The sequence below is a fragment of the Tachypleus tridentatus genome, chromosome 5, assembly GCF_004210375.1.
Source record: "Tachypleus tridentatus isolate NWPU-2018 chromosome 5, ASM421037v1, whole genome shotgun sequence".
NCBI lineage: Eukaryota > Metazoa > Arthropoda > Merostomata > Xiphosura > Limulidae > Tachypleus > Tachypleus tridentatus.
In genome coordinates, this window is record NC_134829.1 from 27,681,599 (window position 1) to 27,702,269 (window position 20,671).

A 20,671-nucleotide genomic window follows, 5' to 3' on the forward strand; every position below is an offset into this window, starting at 1 on the left:
GAGCTGAATCTGACCTATTGCTTGACATTAATTTTCTTTACAACAAATATTGCACACTCTAAGATGGCCATTTTGCAGTATCATAGATGTTAAATGGTAAGTTGATTGTAGGTGAAAATGGGGTTTTACATGGTCATGAATACATGGAAGACAAGGTAAGCCAATGAAACAAGTTAATGTGTGTTGCATATTTCTACACTGAATGTTAAATATGTCCTCCTTTAATCACAGCTATAGCATCCAGTAGAGAAATAATGCTGAAAACAGACACACATGTTCTACAGAATGCATAACTTTATGCTGGATCACTTCTTTTAGTGTGGGTTGTGACTGACCTAGTAAAGTGTGGTCTTGATTTGACCCTTGACCAGTAATTACTTAAACTGAGACCTGTCTTCTTTTGTGAAGCCATACAGATAGTGCTTGTAGCCAGCATCCATATACTTTCAGTCAGTTTTAACAATTCTAATTTGATTAATTGTGCAAATTATGGCTATAATTTTGCTCCTGGTGGCAGTATTTATTAATTTCTTTTTTTAATGGCTCATCTTCACTCACATTTTCTAATCCACATTCTAGGGCTCACATTGACCAACTAGTCAAGTAAACACAACTACTGATTCATATTTCAAGTCTCATACTGATCAACTTATTCAATAAACATCACTTGGCCCATGGTAGGAAGGAGATCCTCTACCATCCACCTTGGAGCCAGGAACCAGAAGGAAAGGAGCAAATCCATTCTAAGAATGCAAGCCTTAACATGTGCATATCAATATGACCAACACCTATCATTCCAGGAACTAGTATCTGAATGATGGTAAGAAGGTGGAATTCAAAGTGGAGGTTCAACCTAATTCAAAACCATAGTATTCCATCCCAGTGGATAGGGACTGATAAGTGGTAAGGGCTCCCATACTCAACTGAAGGAAGGGGAGATAAAAAATATTTTGAAAATCCATAGGAATACAGCACCAGAGAAAGTGCAGTGGGTGACTGCAAAACCCTATTTTCAAAAACATGCTGATCCTGATTTATTCAATTAAAAGAATGGCAGGGATGGGTGGCAATCCCCTTTTATTTTATTCATGCTAGTTCATAAGTGTACAGATCATGAACAGACATACTTATGATGAAAAAAAACCACCAGAAAGAACAAATGAGCATATATAACCTTTAAGGGCTGGGCAGGCACCACTTGCCACAGAGAGGAATCCAATATAGAAAATGTTGTAACCCTGTAAGAGAAATATAGAAATACAATATATTTACACATTCACATTTGCACCAACATCTGGAGTGTGGCAACAGACAGTGTATAATATGTACATGAGAAAGACATAGCCACATGATACTGTTAATGGGAGATGAATCTGGTCAGTGTGATCCACATGTCAGACTGGATGATGCCTATCAAAAGATAACAGAGATGAAAAACTAGGGAAAAAGGTTAAGTGCTTTACCTGATAAGATGAAACTTGGAAGATAAAAGCACTGGAAGCCATGCAGGCAAATATAACATTTGCAAATTTGTATAGAACAAAGTCTATCTGGATCTGAATGGCAAAACAAATGGGAAATGGAATGTAGGGAGAGTGGTTTAAAAGAGACATTGCCTTCATGACCCATCAATGTCCTTGGCAGAGAAATGTGATCTACATACAGGAAAACATAAGGGTGTTGGTAAAGCATATGTGATGTATGATGGCAAAATATCTAACCTATGATGACCACAGTGGAAAAAGGAGTAGGGAATACATTTTGAGGGATAAATGGTAAAAGGGAACCTTTTATTCTCTTGAAGAAGAACAGTAAACTATTTGGAAGTGTTCAGGTTTTAAGTTTCATTTGAAAACCACTACAAATTTTATACGTGATCCTGTGTGCCAACTTCTTAATCCAACCCACTAACTGCAGACCCTAGTTTACTAAAAGTAAGCTACCTCTTCTTTCACTTTGCACTGCCATTTCTGGAAATTCAATTCTTCTACAAACACCTTTTTTACATTTATAAACAACATATTTTAATTAATTAGTGGAGCCACCTTACATTGTAACTTTACTCTAACAATCTGTAAGATACTTAATTCTTCATGTTGGAACTAACAATCTAAAACAACATGAAAATAATGATGGCTTATGACCATTTTAATGATGTACATACAAACCTTACTAGTACATATCTTGAATCATTGTACTGACCTCTGTATTTGCTTCTCTATCATAATGATGTCAACAGACACTGATTTACTTCTAAGACAACAGACCTGTACAACTGACTCTCTAAACTAGAAAATGGACAAAATTAATGCCCATGTACATGATCTCTACCAATATATTACTCTTCTCAATATAAAATCAATATACAAAGAGGGGCCAAACATTTTTCTATGAATTATGAATGAAAATTACTAATAATAAGTGTTAATATACTATGGTATTAATAAACAAACATTACGAGTCAAGGTTTATGCCCTGCCAGCACAATGAGCCATCATCCTCTGGCAGTATTAAAGGTGGCCCATAAGTTTAAACATCTGGTTCTACTTCACACAAATTACAAAATAATTCATTTTAAACCCAGGTTTGTCAGTCACAAGCTGACCACACAAGCCACCAACTTAAGGAATTTATGTGTGAAGTATAGAATTCCCAAAGAAACAGTTGTAATGTAAATACAAAATAATCTGTATTCCTCTACATCAAAGTTCCCATAGTTATGTTGAAATAATCTACTACCAAAACTATAAAACTTTTTGTTTTGGATATCACATGTATGTCAATCAAACCTTCAACTATGTTCATTGATATGACTGCAACATTAAACAAATTATCTATCAAAATAATACACAGTTATTATACAACTGTGGTAGCAAATCTTCCATTATTTCTCTTAGAAATTCAATGATACATTTTGTTAGTCTTATTTAACCTTCAATATAATTAACGTTTTTCATGCTTTGTTTTCTATATTACATCTGTCGTGAAATGGATGTATTTCAATTATAGAATGTCATTTTAACAGTAATCATATTAATTCTTAAACCAAAAGTGAACTATTTTCAAGACTGTTGTCTGTTCTCCAGTAAAGTTTTTGCATAATTATTCAAGAATAACCTTAGATTATGTCAAAATTATAGAATGTATTCAGTTTTGTTAACTAGTTCATTTCAATTCAATACAGATTTTTGACTGTATCACACCTAAGCTAGAGTTGTAGTTCTCAGTTGAGATTATTAATAATTGATCATACATTAATATTTCATAATCTTATTTAACATTTATAATACATATCAGAATGCCATCGTTCATACCACTTTTATCACAGACTATTGTAGAACATATTCTAATTCCTTCAACTGATACCCTGTTTGTGGTTTTAATATTCATTCATTGATCACTGTCAAATGACAGAGGAGAGGTTTAGCAACCATTTAGATGTTTTTAAAGCCAATTTACAACTAGTTGAACTACTGAGAATGTGGCTGCCTCAAAATAAATCATGCAAACTTAGTGTGTAATAGTACTGTACACGTTTTCCATTTATTGTGTGGTGTACAACAATTAATACATTGTTGATGGGATATTTATATATTCTCAACTTCAATTTCACATACACACATTTCCACAGTCAGGAACTACAACTCATCTGGGCATGTAAGTAGGAAATGATCAGGCACAAATGAGGTAATAATGCATTCTAACCCAGGATCCCAATAACACGATGGTCAAGTTGTAAGTGAAGAGGATAAATAAGCATGTCAAAGTTGAAAAATATAAGGCATTCAGAGTTATACCATGTTCTGCTGCATAGCAGTGGATAACATCATATACAAGGTGACTGGAGAAAGGTAACTAAGGAGAGTAGTAAGGGTCAGCTGAGTCAGGGCCATTGCACATTGGAAAAACCTCAAAGAAAATAATAGAATCAGACCACATTAATGGAAAAAAAATGACAAGAAACCAAAAGAGGACAAAGCTTAATGCGCACCACCTCCCGAAATACAAATATGTCCAGAAAATGGTCAGCATGGACCGATATCTGGAAAAAGGAAAACTAAGTACATACTTAGGGGAAGAGCTAAATGTGGGAAGGAAAAAGAAGAATAATGTGAAACCAAGAATATATATAAAAAATAGAACACACTTGTAAAGACACCATATCCAGGAAGTTTGATAGAACACACTTGTGACACCATATCCAGGAAGTTTGATAGAACACACTTGTAAGGACACCATATCCACGAAGTTTGAAGATGAACTGGAAACATTCACAAGAAGAAATTCAGGATTGCAGAGCCAAGGAATATGGTGAAAAAAAAATTAACTAAGTCATCTTAATCTTACCCACATTCAGCAGACAAATAATTGTCATTTCTGGGCTTGAAAGAAAGCAGTCAACTGCATGATAGACTCCAACTACCATTAAAAACTACAAATTCTTCAGCCAAAAATGTAGGGTCTGTAGCCTGAGACACAGCAGGTTAAACTGCTGTAATATTTGTCACTATAGACATAGTAATAGTGATATGAAAATCAAATTCATGTTCAACTGTAGCGAAGATCAAAAGGAATAAACTACATTTAGTTGTACACGACTGTAGAAATAAAGCAAAAAGCAACAAAGTTGTTCAATAAACAGTGCAAAATATATTAAACTAAAATTAAAGTAAAAACACAAGCAAAAATTTATCATCTATTTACACTTCTGTGCCAAATCAAGGAGCAAAAATTGGGTTAACCCATGTAGAGGGAGCCAGCTGCACTGGGAGAGTGTTACTCTCCTGTTGGTAAAGGATTTCCACATACTTAGTTGCCTATGAAGATACAGTAGAACCATACTGAATATGAAATAGAAGAAAGTTTCAAGGACAAGAGAAAAAATTTTTACATATAACAGAGGGCAGCACTAAACAAGAAATTATGTCAGCACATACAAAGTATTGTATTGAAACAAACAATGCTACTGATTCATATACTAGGTCTCACTCTAACTAACTAGTTCAATAAACAATAGTACTGATTTATGTGCTACATCTCACACTAACCTGCTAGTCTAATAATCATTAATGCTGATTCGTAAAATTTGTTTTAATGTTTTATTCTATATAAACTCTGCAGTATGTTTTAGAGCTTATAATACCAAATTTCTAGTTTCAATCACTGAGATGGGCAAAGTGCAAATAGCTTTCTGAGCTTTAAAATCAAAGTTAAAACATTTTAAAATAAAGGTCGAATTACATAAAAAATACTTTTCATCTATTTTTGCCATATTTCATATTTTCAACAAACAAATAACACAAATAGATAACAGGGCATATATCTATTTGCAAGTTTGTAGACACATACATTCTATTTGAATATTGTGCACTGCACTTTCATTCACTATACATTTTGTAGTTACGACCTACATGTAGAAATTTTCTAATAAAGCATGGCAAACTGCCAGCAATTACGCTAAACTGTTGTCCCCTTCAGTTTCTGCAACTGAAGATATTTTTCCAACTGTTTTTCTGAAGTTGTTTTTATACCACTACACCTAAAACACTTTTTTGTAATTCCTTTTCTTACATGGACGGGATGACAAAACAGCCAAGTCTTGTTTAAAGATGGCTAAAAAATAACTTAAAATAACTTCAAACAACATGCAGGGAAAAGTGATACATGGAATTAAAATATAAAATACACACTTCCAAACTACAAATAAATATTATTTGAATATCTGCAACACAAAGATGTCTGTATATCCTGTGGACAGATTTCTTTAACTCTGAAAAATAAAGGTTCAGCATGTCAAAATACAGGCTTTTCACAAGATATCTGAGGAAGTAAATATTTTAAAAGTTGAACTACTTGAATGCTTTTCAGATATCATATGTTCTCAAAATGATCTTAGCTTTAGAATCGAAATCATTCTTTAGCAAATTTCCAGGAAATAACAATACAAGATACGTAAATTTAGACATCCAACCAAGGAAAATGCAAACCTGCCAATACTGTCCAGCTGATACTTTGGAGATTAAAAGAGATATAACCCAAGTACAAGTTAACCCATTCACTACAACTTGCTTACATTGTAAGTAGGTATGTAACTCTTATGAAAGTTCTTTATAACACTCTCATAAAAGTTCTCTATAAAAATGGTACAAGTTGATAAAATAGATTTAAATGTGTTTTGAATGATTCTAAAATTATTATGTAGTTTTAGAAAAATAAAACATTTAACTTTTCTACTGTTTATAATAAAATATTTGTTATTTGATGTAGTTATTTGCACTCACTCTGAATAGTTCACACAGTATGATTTTCACTGTGACAATAAAAATGCTATTTATTATCTTATAGTTTTCAAATTTCATTTATATAATCTCTAGAACCTCCTAAATAAATATCAAATGTTTTTAATGTAAATGTTCATATTACTTTATTTTCCATTTTCTGTATTATATCATTAACTCTAGATATTATCATCAACATCAGTGGAGTGAAATGATTAAATTTAAGAAATTAAAATATTTACATACCTTTTACACATTCCCAAATATTTTAATATTTTTCTCATATACAAAATTTCATATTTCTATCTTTTCACTTATAGTTTATTTTTAATTTTCATTTCCAACTCTGTCTTTTATTCTTGATGCAGGTATGCTAACCTGTTTTTGTCAATGTGACCCTACAGTGTTATATATTCATTACAGGGTAAAGGTTATCCACAAATTCTTTCACTGACATTTGCACACGTGAATGATGCCATCTTGCTTAAACACTTCCAGAAGTCACACTACATCAAGTTAAATGTATGCCATCATAAAATTTTCAAATATGCATTTGTAAACACAAATAATACACAACTAATTTAAGTATACATGTGAAACATAAACGAATCTAACTGTTTAACAAACTAATACATAGAAGTCAATAAACACTTGCAAAACACTAGGTATACTTGAAGAGAACAATGGACTAATCTTCTTTTCTATCTTATGCCACAAATCTACATACTACTAGAGGCTTTTTTTCAGGCAATTAACTGACGTCTATCTTGCAGAGAAGCCAGTAATATATGATGATCTGAAACAGAATCATATGAATTTAACTCAAAAATTTAAAGTGGAAAAAGAGAAATGGACTTAACACTTACTCATCATGTGACATTCTACTGCTTACTTACAATGGAATTTCTGTACTAGGGCTTGAGCTTTAACATCTCCTAAGGATGGTATACAAGTTAAAGTCTTCACCAACAGGACTTCCATAGGGGGAATTTGTTTCTTGAGTCGAAATGGATTACAGCTCTCTTTGTTCTCTGCATGAACCTTAAGTTGGAGTAGGAATGAAATGAGTTAAGATAGTTGATATTTTATAGTACTGATACTAATTTATTTTATTTAAGGAACTCATAACCATAGATCTCCAAATGATGTAGTCACTTGAAAAGATATTAGACACAACAATTTAAACGAAACATGGCACTTACAAATCTTTAAACCAAAGAAACACTTATATGTGGATATAGCAAACTTTTAGCTGGGTGTGTAACTTAAGAAGGTAAGTTTCATCATACTACAGTGTTACATCTCAAATACATGATACATTAGTGGTGTGAGAACTTCACTGATTCTACCATAAAGCAGTTGTTTTTCACCTCAACCAACTGTTTGGTTTACGTTTTGATATACAGTCAACAAGTTACAACACACAAACAAAGAAACAATCTTTAATATCTTCTTAATTAGAAATGAAACACGCTGGGGAACTTCTCCCCCAGTGAAACTTTCTAGTGGAAGTTCCTTCTTCACTCACTTGTATAGATTATATATGTTGTTAAATTAAGCACACTTCTCTGTTACACACCCCTGCATCTCACTAGTGAGTGGGATGTCAATACAGTAGAGAAACTAGACCAATAAAAATCCCACTATCATTGCAGTGGAGTCTGAATCCCACCAAGCAGAAAGCCAATCTAATTAAGAGAATGCTCCTAATTTAGGAAACTTTTTAAAAATATTAATAAAAAACTATCCATATAGGACTATTTAATTAGTCACAACATTGCTACCAATAAGTGACAACCAGCTGATTATGCCTAACCAAACATCATATAATTTGCTCCTGAAGAAGAGAGGTTCTCCTTTCAAAAGTGACTGGGTTATAAGTTTTTAATCACTTCTATCAAGACGTATTGAATCTATGTGTTTTTCTAACATTATGAACAACCATCAAACATGATTATATAATCTATTTCCTATGAAACAAAACCCTAAATCTTGAAAAAGATTAACTTCTTTTGGGCAGACAATGGATTGAATCATAATCATGTTTCATCACATTTTCTACTCTAACACAGTGCCACATACCTGTTTATCAAAATAAAAATATAATAACATTGAAGTATGCTCAAAAAAAGAATTACGTACTCAATACATATATAACTTTGAAATTTCCTACACACAATAAGCAGAAAACATTTTTATGCAGTTTGTTCCAAGAATCTTAGTTATAAGTATACCGAAAGGGTTCTTTTTCCACTCCAGATTTCTCCTACTAAAGCAGGTTTAAAAACAAGAAATAGTACTGATAGATATAAAGAATGACAGAATTGTACAATATGCATATTAAAATGTAATGATCAACATTACATTAAATAATGCATAATAACAATCATTTCATATAAATACTTTGAAGTTTTCATCAATAAATTAAAATATCTTGTTAAATATATGACTGTCTTTTGTATAATACAAGTGTTAAATTTAAGATATTTTTAAAATCAATAGTTTATTCCAGATTTGTTTAGATAACTGTGCAAACTGTACATTGTGTCATTCAACTATCATAAATTGGTAACTGTTGTATTATTGCATCATGTCACTAGAACCTTCCAAGAATTTCTTGAGTATTATAACATCATAATATTTTTTTAGTGTTTGGAGAGTTCTACATCTCAGTCAGTTATTTATAAATACATGTCAAAATATAGTTCAGATTAGAGGAAGTTAAGTTAGTGAAGAATATAATCAAACAGATCAGACTGCATGTTTGTGAAATGTTTGTAAATAGTGTAAAGTGGTGATTTTTAAAGTGAAGTTATCACAGATTGTATTCTAATAACATAGTAGAGAAGAATAATTTGTCATGTGAAAGTGTGTTCTAAATTAACTGATCCAGCCTGTGTATACTTTGGTGAAAAAAAGAATTATTTAAACTCTGAATATAACCATGATAATCAACAGTGTAAAAAACATTTATATATATATTTGATTTGTTCTTGAAATTTATCAGCAACAAATCACAGTCACCTACTGCAAAGAATCCAGCATTATATAAAACGTATTCTTATTTATGACTAAAAGGTTCCAGATCTTCAGTAGTACAACATGGAACCGTGAAATGTGTATTTTTCTAAGAGTCAGCCCTTGTCCCTCACCATCTGTATCAAAAGTTGTCCAGCTTCAGATAAGTTTGCAACTGGTATGAGACTTAGCCCTAATTCTAGCACAGTGAATTTTTGTAGAGAATAAAACTGCTGAGTGGTGTACTGTGTTTTTTCTAGGATCACAACACCTCGCATGCAGTCAGCCTGCAGAAAAAAACAAACATGAAAAACTAATGAAACACACATTTTAAGAAAATGAAAAAATCAAATAACTTGGAATACAAAAAAAACCTTGTGGATGCTTATTTAACATGAAATTAAACACAATGATAACAAATAACAAAACAGATCAGCACCTTGAAAAAATAGGAAAGTAGAAAAGCAAAATTATATATACAAAAATTAAAATGTTTTAGCTCAAAACAGCATAGTACGAGAACAAAATTATTTGGTATTATTAATAAATATACCAGAAAAGAGTAATACATGAATAGTTTTTAACATCACATTTTATTTTAAGCATGTATAGAACAATAACAACAAAAAATTAGTAATAAATATAAAAGTCATTTTCTGTTTTGTATTTTCATGAGGGCATTCATATGAAATTTTTAATCCCAAAATTTTGATTTTTTTTAATGTCTATTAGTGATGAGAGTTAACTCTATCTTACTACAGTACTTAACTTCTAGAGATTATTATACCAGCTACTTTGACCCAAATGACTGCTTGATTTCACATGGTCAGTATAACATCCTCATGTAGGGCATCATATATATGCAAAGTGTATTAAGTTCCTACAGCAAACTTGGTTACAGATGGATCCTTAATTCAGCACAATAGATTCCACTCAGTAGAATATGTAAAATAAGTAAAATAATCAGCTAATCTACATTAGTGTTTACAGTAGTTACTATTTTCAGTTATCCAAACAACTGAAGTCTTGTGTGATAATACTTGATTAATGAGTATGATGATTAAATCATTATTAAATACTACTAATTGTCCAAGTCTGTTTTGATATGAAACATGTCTTCAATGTGAAACTGAAAATAAGCTGTCTTAACCACAAAATTTCAAAATTATTATGCTAATTACTAAAAAAATTGATTGCCCGAGGTTAAATTATAAGAAACACAAGTTAGAAGAATATCTTGAATGAAGTCAAATAAAGAAACACCTAAATATAACTGGGTAACAAATAAAACTGTATTCTAAAGATGGCTGGTATGGGTATTAAAAACTTTAATTAGATTAAAGAATACAACACTGTTCCAACCTTTCTAGATCATCTTCAGTTTAATAAAGACTTGAAACTAATTTGAGCAGACCTTTGCCTCCAAACTGTCAAACCCAAATTATTATTGGAAATACATATGCAGTTTCAGAAAGTGTTAAAATTCCAAAACATGTTTACCATCTGCTGACAATATAACTAGAATCCCACACTGAGAAGGTGGAGAGTTTGGTGTGGGCACGATCCACAAAGACACTGTCATCAGAGAACAGTGGTGTACCAAGATAAAAGAGGTACAAAAGCAGGGAAAGCACACTACATTCAAAATAGGTATTTTCTTTACATGGAACTCAGTTCCTGTATCAAGGGTAAAACAGTACAGGAGTAATCATCATGAGCAAGTCCCAACCAGATAGCCGAGGTTCCATAACTTGGGGTTCGAATTAAAGAGTCTTTGTTTCTATATCCCACATTGGTTGCTAAGGCTATTGGACTGCAATGTTACAAATATATACATAAATTTGATTTGGATCCAAACCCGTAGCCATAGTGTGATGCATTTTGCACATGGGATTATGACAAGAAAGTAAGCAACACCAAAGTGGACAAACTTTCTCCTCCACCCAAAGAAATCTAAAAGGCATAATCCCAGGCTCGGAATGACGAGATGGTATATGTTATACTCAACCAAGGAAACAGAACTCATCTGGTCTGGAAGTATGAACTTTCATCCTCACTCCTCAACCAAGTGGGCAAGGAGCATTCCACTTGCATCTGAAATTATGGAGAAGTCATGGGACCTGTGTTCAATCAAAGACCTAGGATGGGACCATTTCATGCTCAGGATTATGAAAAGATAGTGGACTACCTTCCATAAAAAAATACAAAATCAACACCAATCAAAGAGAAAAGCCATGTGCACCCCAACTAGATAGCACAGTGTCAAATATGAACCAAAATTATGAGAAGAATCCCATGGAGGCTGGTACCACTTTAACTAAAATCTGGAAAAAATATCAGGGGTCTAAACAGGAGAGCCCTCAACTTTGTCCTCTTCTCCAAGGTTGGATGAACACATTCTAACACTCTAGAGGAAAAGTTGCTATCTACCATCCCACTGACTAAAAGCTGTGTATGGTAAGGACCCCTAGCACCACTAATAGAATCTGCAGGGTAATTTGCACTGAGGAGTCCTAAGGAACAGTACAATAGGTAAAACAAGTTTCCTAAATTTTTAAAAGCAAACCAATTCCAATTTATTCACTCCAATGATTGGCAAGGATAGACAAAATCCCCTTTAACTTTACTCATGACAGTCCATAAGTGACTGTCCAAGATATATAATAATACCATCTAGTAAGTGCCTAAATGGCCCCATGGAACATCTCATTTCTACAGTCTGTTGCAACTAGTAGTAAAAATAATCAATCTGGTTGTCAGTGTGGAATTTGATTGAGAAAATCACTTGGCTGGACAACATTCACCACAAAGTGGGATCCACTGTAAACAAGATGTAAGTGGCCCTGGTAAATAAAAGCAAGATTCTGACAAAATTGCCCTCTCCTCCTCATAATCCAGTTAAACACAGCCATAGGGTAGGGAAATACTCAGAGGAAGAAGCTGCCTGAGCATGAAAAAAAATAAGAAAAAGGATTTGGGAGAAGTCTGAATATCAACCTATAAAATGTCTTCCAGTAAACAAATGAAATAGTCAGCTAAAATCAAATGTGGTGAATCTGCTGAGATGCAACTCAGAAGATACCTCACTTGTACAGACCAAAACATGTAAAATGGATATTTGGAAATTCACCTACAAGGAAATGGAGAAAAAAGCAAAGGAAACTGAAGGATCCCAATAAAAACAGCTAAAACAATCTCCACAAAAGGAGATAATGTGTGTTACTTCCAGGCATGACAGGCCAAAACAAATTATCAGATTAAAATTGATTATACAGCTGAGAAATAAATGGCAAAAGAATTGCAGAGGTGGACACATCCCCTTCTCTAGTTGTCAAAGATTTAGAAAAAAAAAAGACATTATGACTTGAGAAGAGACAAAAAAGTCCTATAAACATACTAACTAACTTATTAATATGTAGGCAGCCAAAAAATCAGAAAGAAAGAGCAACTAAATAGTTCCCCCTTCCACCAAGGAAGGAGTAGACTCAAAGGAAACATGGAAAAGCCCCACAATCTCACAAATCCAAATGATTAATAGAAGAAAAGGAGTACAATCCAAATCGAAGGTGTGAAAAGCCAACATTAAAATACCAGAAAACAGAATCTGAATTCTCCCCAGGATCAGTAAAAAACAACAACTTCAGAAGCCATAGGAGTAATCACTCCAAACCAAATATGGACAGCTCCATCCAAAAGTCTCCCCCCTTACCACATAGAGATGTGAGGCAACAAGGAGGAGTACAGGAGGTCAGATTAGTTGCAGTGTTGACAATAATATTACAAGAATATATATCCACCAATATCAATCCTCAGTTGTTTTTTTTTAATTATAATTTTACTAAAATCCACAAAGGGGCATGAAAATTGCAATCAATAATGGGATGACACGTAACACTTCTTCAAAATGACCAAGACACAATGTAAACAAAAAATAACTCTATCCTAAACTGATGATTGCTTTAGTGTGTAGATCACCTTGCATTGTATACTGATTGCATGAACTGTGTAGTGTTCACAAAGTAGTGCTAAAGGCTGGCCAGTGTTATATACATAAATAGAGAAAAAAAGAGTAATTTGGCACCATTTCTTCAAAACTTGGTTAAAAAAGTACACTTCAAGATCTTAGATAATCATGTTAAAAGTTGTACAAGTTTTATCACCAAGACAATAATTTAGTAAAGTGAAGCACATGTACAATTTGAAGAAAACCTGAACTTGGGGAATAGTTTTTAAGGTGAAACGTGTTACATGAAGATAACCAGGCCAAACAGTAGTGGATGAGAGAACCAGGATTCCTTGAATTGATCTACAACACAAAAACATGGAACATGTAAAACCTCATTCAGTTCACTATCAGACTCAGTGAAATCATACTAATTTATTTAAATTTATTGACCTTAAATAAAGCACTTCACCAACAAAATTTAAAGCTATGGGGTGGTGAAGAAAAATTGAATCTTATAAGGTAACAACTCAAAAGTATAATGTTGCACAGCTTTTCCATCACCAAGTATTATTCCCAAGCTTTCGTGTTTGGATTTTTTTATCATTCAAACTCACAGAAGTCTGTCTAAACTCTAACAATTTTACAAAAAAATAAGGTCTTCTCTGTCCTTTTATGCACCAAGTCCAAATTTCTAAGTTTCATTTGACACTTTAAATGACCAAACCACAAATCATTCTAGAATAATAAAAAGAACCATCACTGCCACAACACTCCAAGAAAGTCTTATCTGAGTATTTCAATACTTCTTGATTGAAAAACACTAAAAAATCTTAAACAAAACTATTATCTTTGACAAGCTGCTATGTTACATATATTTTCCTGATACATGTATAAATGTGAGCCTCCAAAAACACATTAACTTTATTCTTGTCCTGAGACGATATGTGGAATGTGAAAAAACAAGATATATTTAAAAATGGCTGGTATGGGTAGAGAAAGCACAACAACATTTTGACTTTCTTGTGAAGGTGACTTTTTATGTTCTTTGAATCTGGTTTCCATTTTTCTACTTGTTTCTCCAATATAGAAGTCGTGGCAGTTATCACATTGTATTTTGTAAATAATGTTGGTGTGGTGTTTGTCAGTGTAGTTTTTACATAGTATAGACCTCAGTTTTGTGCCTGGTTTTTGAATAAATTTTGTATTAACTTGAATGCCATATTTTGTTACTAATTTTTGCCAAATGTTGGTTATTTGTTTGCTGATGTCAGGAATATATGGTATACAGCAGTATATGGTTTCGTGATTTTTTGATTCGTGAGATATATTTACTTTAGTTGGTTGATTTTGCTTTCTGTCTAGGTGTGTGCATATAATGTTTTCTATGGTTTGTGGGGGAAACTTATTGATGTTGATGAAGTATTGTTTTATTTTGTCTAATTCATTGTTAATTTTATCTGGTGAGCATAGTTTTATGGCTGTGTTTATTTGGTTTCTTAGTATGTTGAGTTTTTGTTTTGTTTCATGAGCTGAGTCCCAAGGAATTTATAGTCCAGTATGGATGATTTTTCAATGGATTCCTGTTTCAAATTGAGTATCGGGTCTTGTAATTTTGAGGTTAAGAAATGATATTTGATTGCTTTCTTCCTGTTCACATGTGAAGTTAATGTTGGGATGTATAGAGTTAATGTGATCAAAAAGATTAAGTGTGTTCTGTAGATGTGAATCCTGCAATCGTGTCATCTACATATCTGTACCAATATAGTGGTGGATGTAATGCTGTGTTAATTGCTTGTGTTTCAACTTGCATCATAAAAAATATTGCCTAGAACTGGTGATACTGGATTGCCCATGCTAAGGCCATGCCATTTGTTTGTATATAGTTGTGGTTGTTGAACATGAAGTTTGTCTTCATCATAGTGAATTCTATGAGGGTTGCTAATTGGTTGCTGGAAATGTCTATTGATGAGTTAGGGTCTTGGATATAGAGTTCTATGACTATCTTGAAGGCTTCAATGGTTGGGACTTCTATAAAGAGGGATATAGAATTGAAAAACTGGCCATTAAGACTTTATGCTTAAGTTGATTAAGGTTAGATTTGAAATTAAAGGTGTCTCTGATGAATGAGAAGCTGATGTTACATATTTGGAGAATGCCCATGCTATGTATTTACCAAGACTAATTAAACAATTCATATGTGGACATTATTGGTCATAATGGACAATCTGGTTTATGAGGTTTGGGGATGCCGTATATTTGTGGTGTGCATGAGTCGGTTTTGTCATAAGTAGGAATAAAGTGTTTGTGAAATTGTGTTGGTTTTTTTCATTTTTAGTAGTATTTTGTTTAGTTGCATTTCATGTGTCTTTGTTGGACTTGTGTGTATTGGTTTAAACTGGTTTGTATCCAATAGAATGTTTTTCATATTTTGGATGTATTCATTCGTGTTCATTATGACTATAGCATTTCCTTTATCTGCTTTTAGAATTTTAATGCTTTTCTCTTGTTTTAGGTTTTTAATGGAATTAATGTCTCTTTTTGTAAGGTTGTTTTCTAGTTTTCTGTTTTGTAAAATTATGTTGATGATTTTGTGAGAAAATTCTTTCAAAGAATCGTTTAAGATGTTTTTAGGTGTTTCTAGAAAATATTAATTTTTAATTTTTCTGGGAAGTTTGGCTGTTGGATGTCAATAGAACTATCAAAGTTGTCTTCTTTCTGTTAGTTGTTTTCTGTTGTTTTTTGTTTTCTGTGGAAACTATCACAAGTCTAGGTCTCCTGGCTAGGTCTTCTAAACATGCTTTAACTTCTTAGGCTGGGATGTACCTAGGTGCTATTGCAAAGTTGAGTTCTTTTTAAATAGTTTGGTTCAACCAAAAATTATCAACAGAAGAAATGACATCTATTTCATTCAACAATGTAGAAAGGAACAACTAACCTCTAACTTTGTAAAGGTAAAAACTATCAAAAAAATTTAATCAATGCACAAACATTATCTAAATTTTACAGAAAAAACTATTTATAAACATGTTGAACATGAAATACAAAGAACTACATGACTTACAGAAACAAAAAATGAACCTAGACTATCAACCGGCATGCTGCATTAAACCAGTGATTTATGGACTTATACAACGAAACATAAACCAAATCAACACTAGAAACAACAGGGACAAAAAGATCTGCTACAACAAAAAACTAAAAAAACTAAGATGTAAACAACAGAAAAAATGTTGACTAACCTCATAATTAACAGATCTGACCAACAATTAAACACAGGCGAGATACATCTACTTAACAAAAGACTCCACTTTGCAACAGCACCTAGGTACATCCAACCTTAGATACACAATTTAAAACAGGAATTCACCAAAAAATCACCCATACTGGACTATACATTCCTTTTTAAATATATAATTTTCTCTACATGTGGGTTTTCTCATCATCACAGATTATGAAAAAAAGATAGTTTCTTAAGTCCCTTTAAGATGTGTCACACCTACCTGCCTCATCTTCACAAGTTTCCTTTTGAAAGATGTTCCCACTATAATATCTACTTCAGAGACATAGACCACTGCTACATTACTAGATGGATGAAAGTCTACAACTCCCAACTGCTCTGAAACTATTACTTTCACACCCTCTTGAAACAGATAAAACAAGAAATGTTAAACTATTTGTTTTCTAGTACCTTAAATTAACTGTTGTTCAGTTTTTAACTCAAGAGTTTTACTCTTGAAGACTTAAATATTAATTTCTCATGCTCTTCTGTATTTTTCCAAATTTTTTTAAAAGACACGTTTTCCTTCACTGATTAGCAGAAAATAGACGGTTTATGAGGATTAAGTTATAAAGATAAAACAGAATATGAAGGAAAAAATCACAATTATGACAAAATCAAATCAATATTAATCAACATAAGTAAAATAAAACTATGAACATTAAATAAAATTATTGATGAAATAAAGATGATTAAATAGAAATGTTATACTGACAAAAAAAATTTCCAAACATACTGTATGATGTCAAAAATTAGTATTACATATACAACCAAAAACATTTTATAAAAAAATGCAGGAAGTACTAAAAAATTAAAGACATTTTGCAATAAGAAATCCCAAAATAAATTGTAGTCACATTAAACAAGAAATTAAAAAAAAAAAAATTATGTTTTGAGGGTTCATTTTATTGTTGGAAAACTCATACAGAACCCTTAGTATTCCTTGGGACTGTTTGTTTGTTTTGAATTTTGCACAAAGCTACACAAGGAGTATCTGCACAAGCCATCCCTAATTTAGCAGGGAAACACTAGAGGAAAGGCAGTTAGTCATCACCTACAATTCTTGGACTACTCTTTCAACAATAAATAGTGGGATTCACCATCACTTTATAACACTCCCATGGCTGAAAGGACAAGCACATTTGGTGCTGGGAATTCGAACCCACAACTCACAGATTGCAAGTCAAGCACCCTATCCACCTGGTAAGCAAACCAGCTTGCTGAAACAGAGGAGAGGGGTTTGAAACAAACCTGACTTTAAGCAAAAGTTCTCTACACACTTTTTTAAAGTTTTGACCAATAATAGTGTAAAAATAAAGAGCTTATACAATTGGTTGCAATCCCACAATGAGGAGGAGTTGGGCTGCTGCAAGGGAAATAACAGCAGCATTTCCAAAAGTGTCTGTACGAACTCCTGACCACGAGAGAAAAAAAAAAAGAGATCCAAACTCAGAGAAGTGGAAATGCACCACTTCTGAGCCAGGTATAATCTTCATCCATATGCATAATTTATAAAACACAAGGAAAAAAATCATGACATGTAGAGTGGCTTTGGCCTGTTGGAACGTACTTGGCAAGTCAACTACATCCAAAACCAACATCCTTGTGAGGTACAAACATCCTGTGAGGATAGGATGAAAACTGTACCACCTTCACCTCCAATCCAGTAATCAGGGATTAAGGATGAATTCAACTTGTGTAAAAACTTATATTGATTGGTTCAATCAACTCCAACACCTCAATGCTGGGAACTGACATCACATGCAAAGATAGGATGGGGGCTCCCAATCAAAAGGGGTGAAAAAAAACACTTGTAAGGGTTGGTTGGTTTGGTAATTTATGGCTTAAAGCAACTAGGCTATCTGCACCATAAATCTGGTAAAAAGTTAAAATTAAAGTAAAATTATTAAAATTCATAAAAGGAAATTAAGATAAAACAATGCAACATTTAATTTTTGAATTAAAAACATAAAAGCATTAAATCTAAATTTTACATCTAGTCTACAGCAGTAAGAGAAAAATTACAGTAATATAAGTTGTAAAGGACTTTCTGTAGCATAAGTTTAATTATCATAACTAGCCAGGAAGACAAACAGGTAAGTTCAAAAACCACTGTTAGTCACCTGAAGTTGGCCTTTCCAGTCTTGGTTTCAAATTATTTGATGTTATTATCATTTTCAGAAAGTAATAAAAGTTTTAAAAGACTTGTAGCCTCAAAAACTTCACCTATATGGAGTTCAGGATTAGGGTAAATATCTCGTTAATGGCAAAAATGCATGCAAACAGTTTTAGAGAGAGAGAAGTTAAAGCCATTTGCCATGGTTCACTTCAGTAAACAATTGAGGGCAGTCTGTAGCTGCTGCTCAATATACCTCATGTTCGACAACTGACAAGAGATGTGAAAGTCATCGACACAGAGCCCATTTGCAACAGTAAGAGGGAGTTGTTCACTAATGGCATTAATCTTTATACTGAAAAGTGCAACATTCAAAACATGTTCCTTATGACTCCAAGTTCCTGTAGAAAAGAACAGGAAAGTGTTAAACCCACACAAATGTGAAATCTCCTGTCCATTAAAAAATGTTTAATAAAAATGGGCAAATGGCCATGTTACCCATATAAATGGAGATCTCACAAAATTCCATACCTCCATGTTGTATCATAAGCCTTCTCAATGTCAAAGGATACTGATACAAGACATTGTTGTTTGAAAGGCTTCTCTGATTGACATTTCAAGTCAAATCAGATGGTCCATGGTGGAGCGCTGTCATCGGAATCCACATTGGGTGGGTGAGAAGAGGTCGTCTGATTCAAGGAACCAAACAAGATGAGCATTAATCATCCTCTCTAAGGTCTTACAGAGACAGCTCATAAAAGCAATTGGACAGTAGTTTGAAAGAACACTGGGATCATTCCCAGGCTTAGAGGAAAGTAGGACAGGAAAAACATTCCCCTACCAGATCCAGTTAAAAACAAAGGAGATAGATGGTGCAGCATTTCATAGTGTACATCATTAGGTTCAATTGATGTACTGTCAGACTGATGGTCAGTTTGAGTTCCACCAGTGTAGAGAGACGATTATAGTCATACAGACAATCAGCTTGAAAGGAAAGAGGTGATTGCTCTGCCTGAGTCTTGATGGTTAAGAAGGTAGAGGATAAAGCAGAAGTGCTAGATACTAGAAAAAAGCTTTCACCTAGAGTATCAGTGATGCTCTGGGTATAAGCTATTTCCTGGCCATCAGAAAGCAAGATAAAGTGGGGGACAGAATTATATTGTTCATTGACCTTTCAAATCTTTTTCCATATGATTTTGTAACAGGTGGTAGAAGATATGCTGGTTTTGAACTTAATCCAAGAGTCCTTCTGGCTTTGACATCTTAACCAATGAGCATGTGCACAGGCCTGCTGGAAAACGATGCAGTGCAAGAGTGTGGGGTTCCTACAAAAAGTATCCAAGGCTCATTTTTGAGTATCCCTGCAATGTAGCAGGCAGAATTCCACCATGGATGAGGATATCATGGAAAACATGTCATGGTTTTGGAATATCTTGAGCAGCAGCTTGTATAATACAGTCAGTCACTGTTGCTACACAGTCGTCTATTGGTGGCTTACAGACGATGGCAGGATCAACTTCTGCCAAAACAGTGAAAGGGGGTCAGTTTGCTTCATCCAGTTTCCACCAGGGCACATGGGTCAGGTGGCATGACCATAGCCAGCCTTTTTCTATGTTATAAGAAAATGATCACTGCCTCGTGGATAACTGTCCACCCTCAGTGAAAAGTGGGAGAATAACGAAGAAGAGCAAATTGAGAGATCAATAGGAGTAAAGAACTGACTAGGCATGAAAATAAGTAGAAGAACCAATAATGAAAAGAGAAAGGTTGTGATCAGAGAGCATACACTCTACAGAGTGACCCCTCCCATCAATATCAGCACTTCTCCAGAGGGGATGATATCCATTAAAGCCATCCAGGATCAAAAAGGGAGACAGCAACTGTTCAATGAGAGCATCAAGGTCTGATTGATCATAGGTCTCTCTAGGCAACAGGTAGAGAGAACAAAGAGTGATGGTATGACCCAAGGAAACAGAGATGGCTATGGCCTCCAAGGGTGTGTTAAGTGGCAGACAGGGTGGGCACACACTGATCAA

General features: G+C 33.5%; 1 protein-coding gene across 2 annotated transcripts in view; it reads right to left on the bottom strand.

Annotated features, from left to right (window-relative positions):
* Positions 1–20,671, bottom strand: part of LOC143250795 (Fanconi anemia core complex-associated protein 24-like) — a 35,541-nt gene that overhangs the window by 4,408 nt on the left and 10,462 nt on the right. The window contains exons 2-4 of one of the 2 annotated variants that reach the window (XM_076501798.1): positions 16,743–16,882; positions 9,431–9,583; positions 7,175–7,319 (exon numbers count right to left, since the gene is read on the bottom strand). In XM_076501798.1, coding sequence (XP_076357913.1) covers positions 7,175–7,319; positions 9,431–9,583; positions 16,743–16,882 — 438 coding nt within the window. Of the gene's footprint in view, positions 1–7,144; positions 7,320–9,430; positions 9,584–16,742; positions 16,883–20,671 lie in introns of both variants that reach the window. The other variant, XM_076501799.1, reaches the window with a different exon arrangement.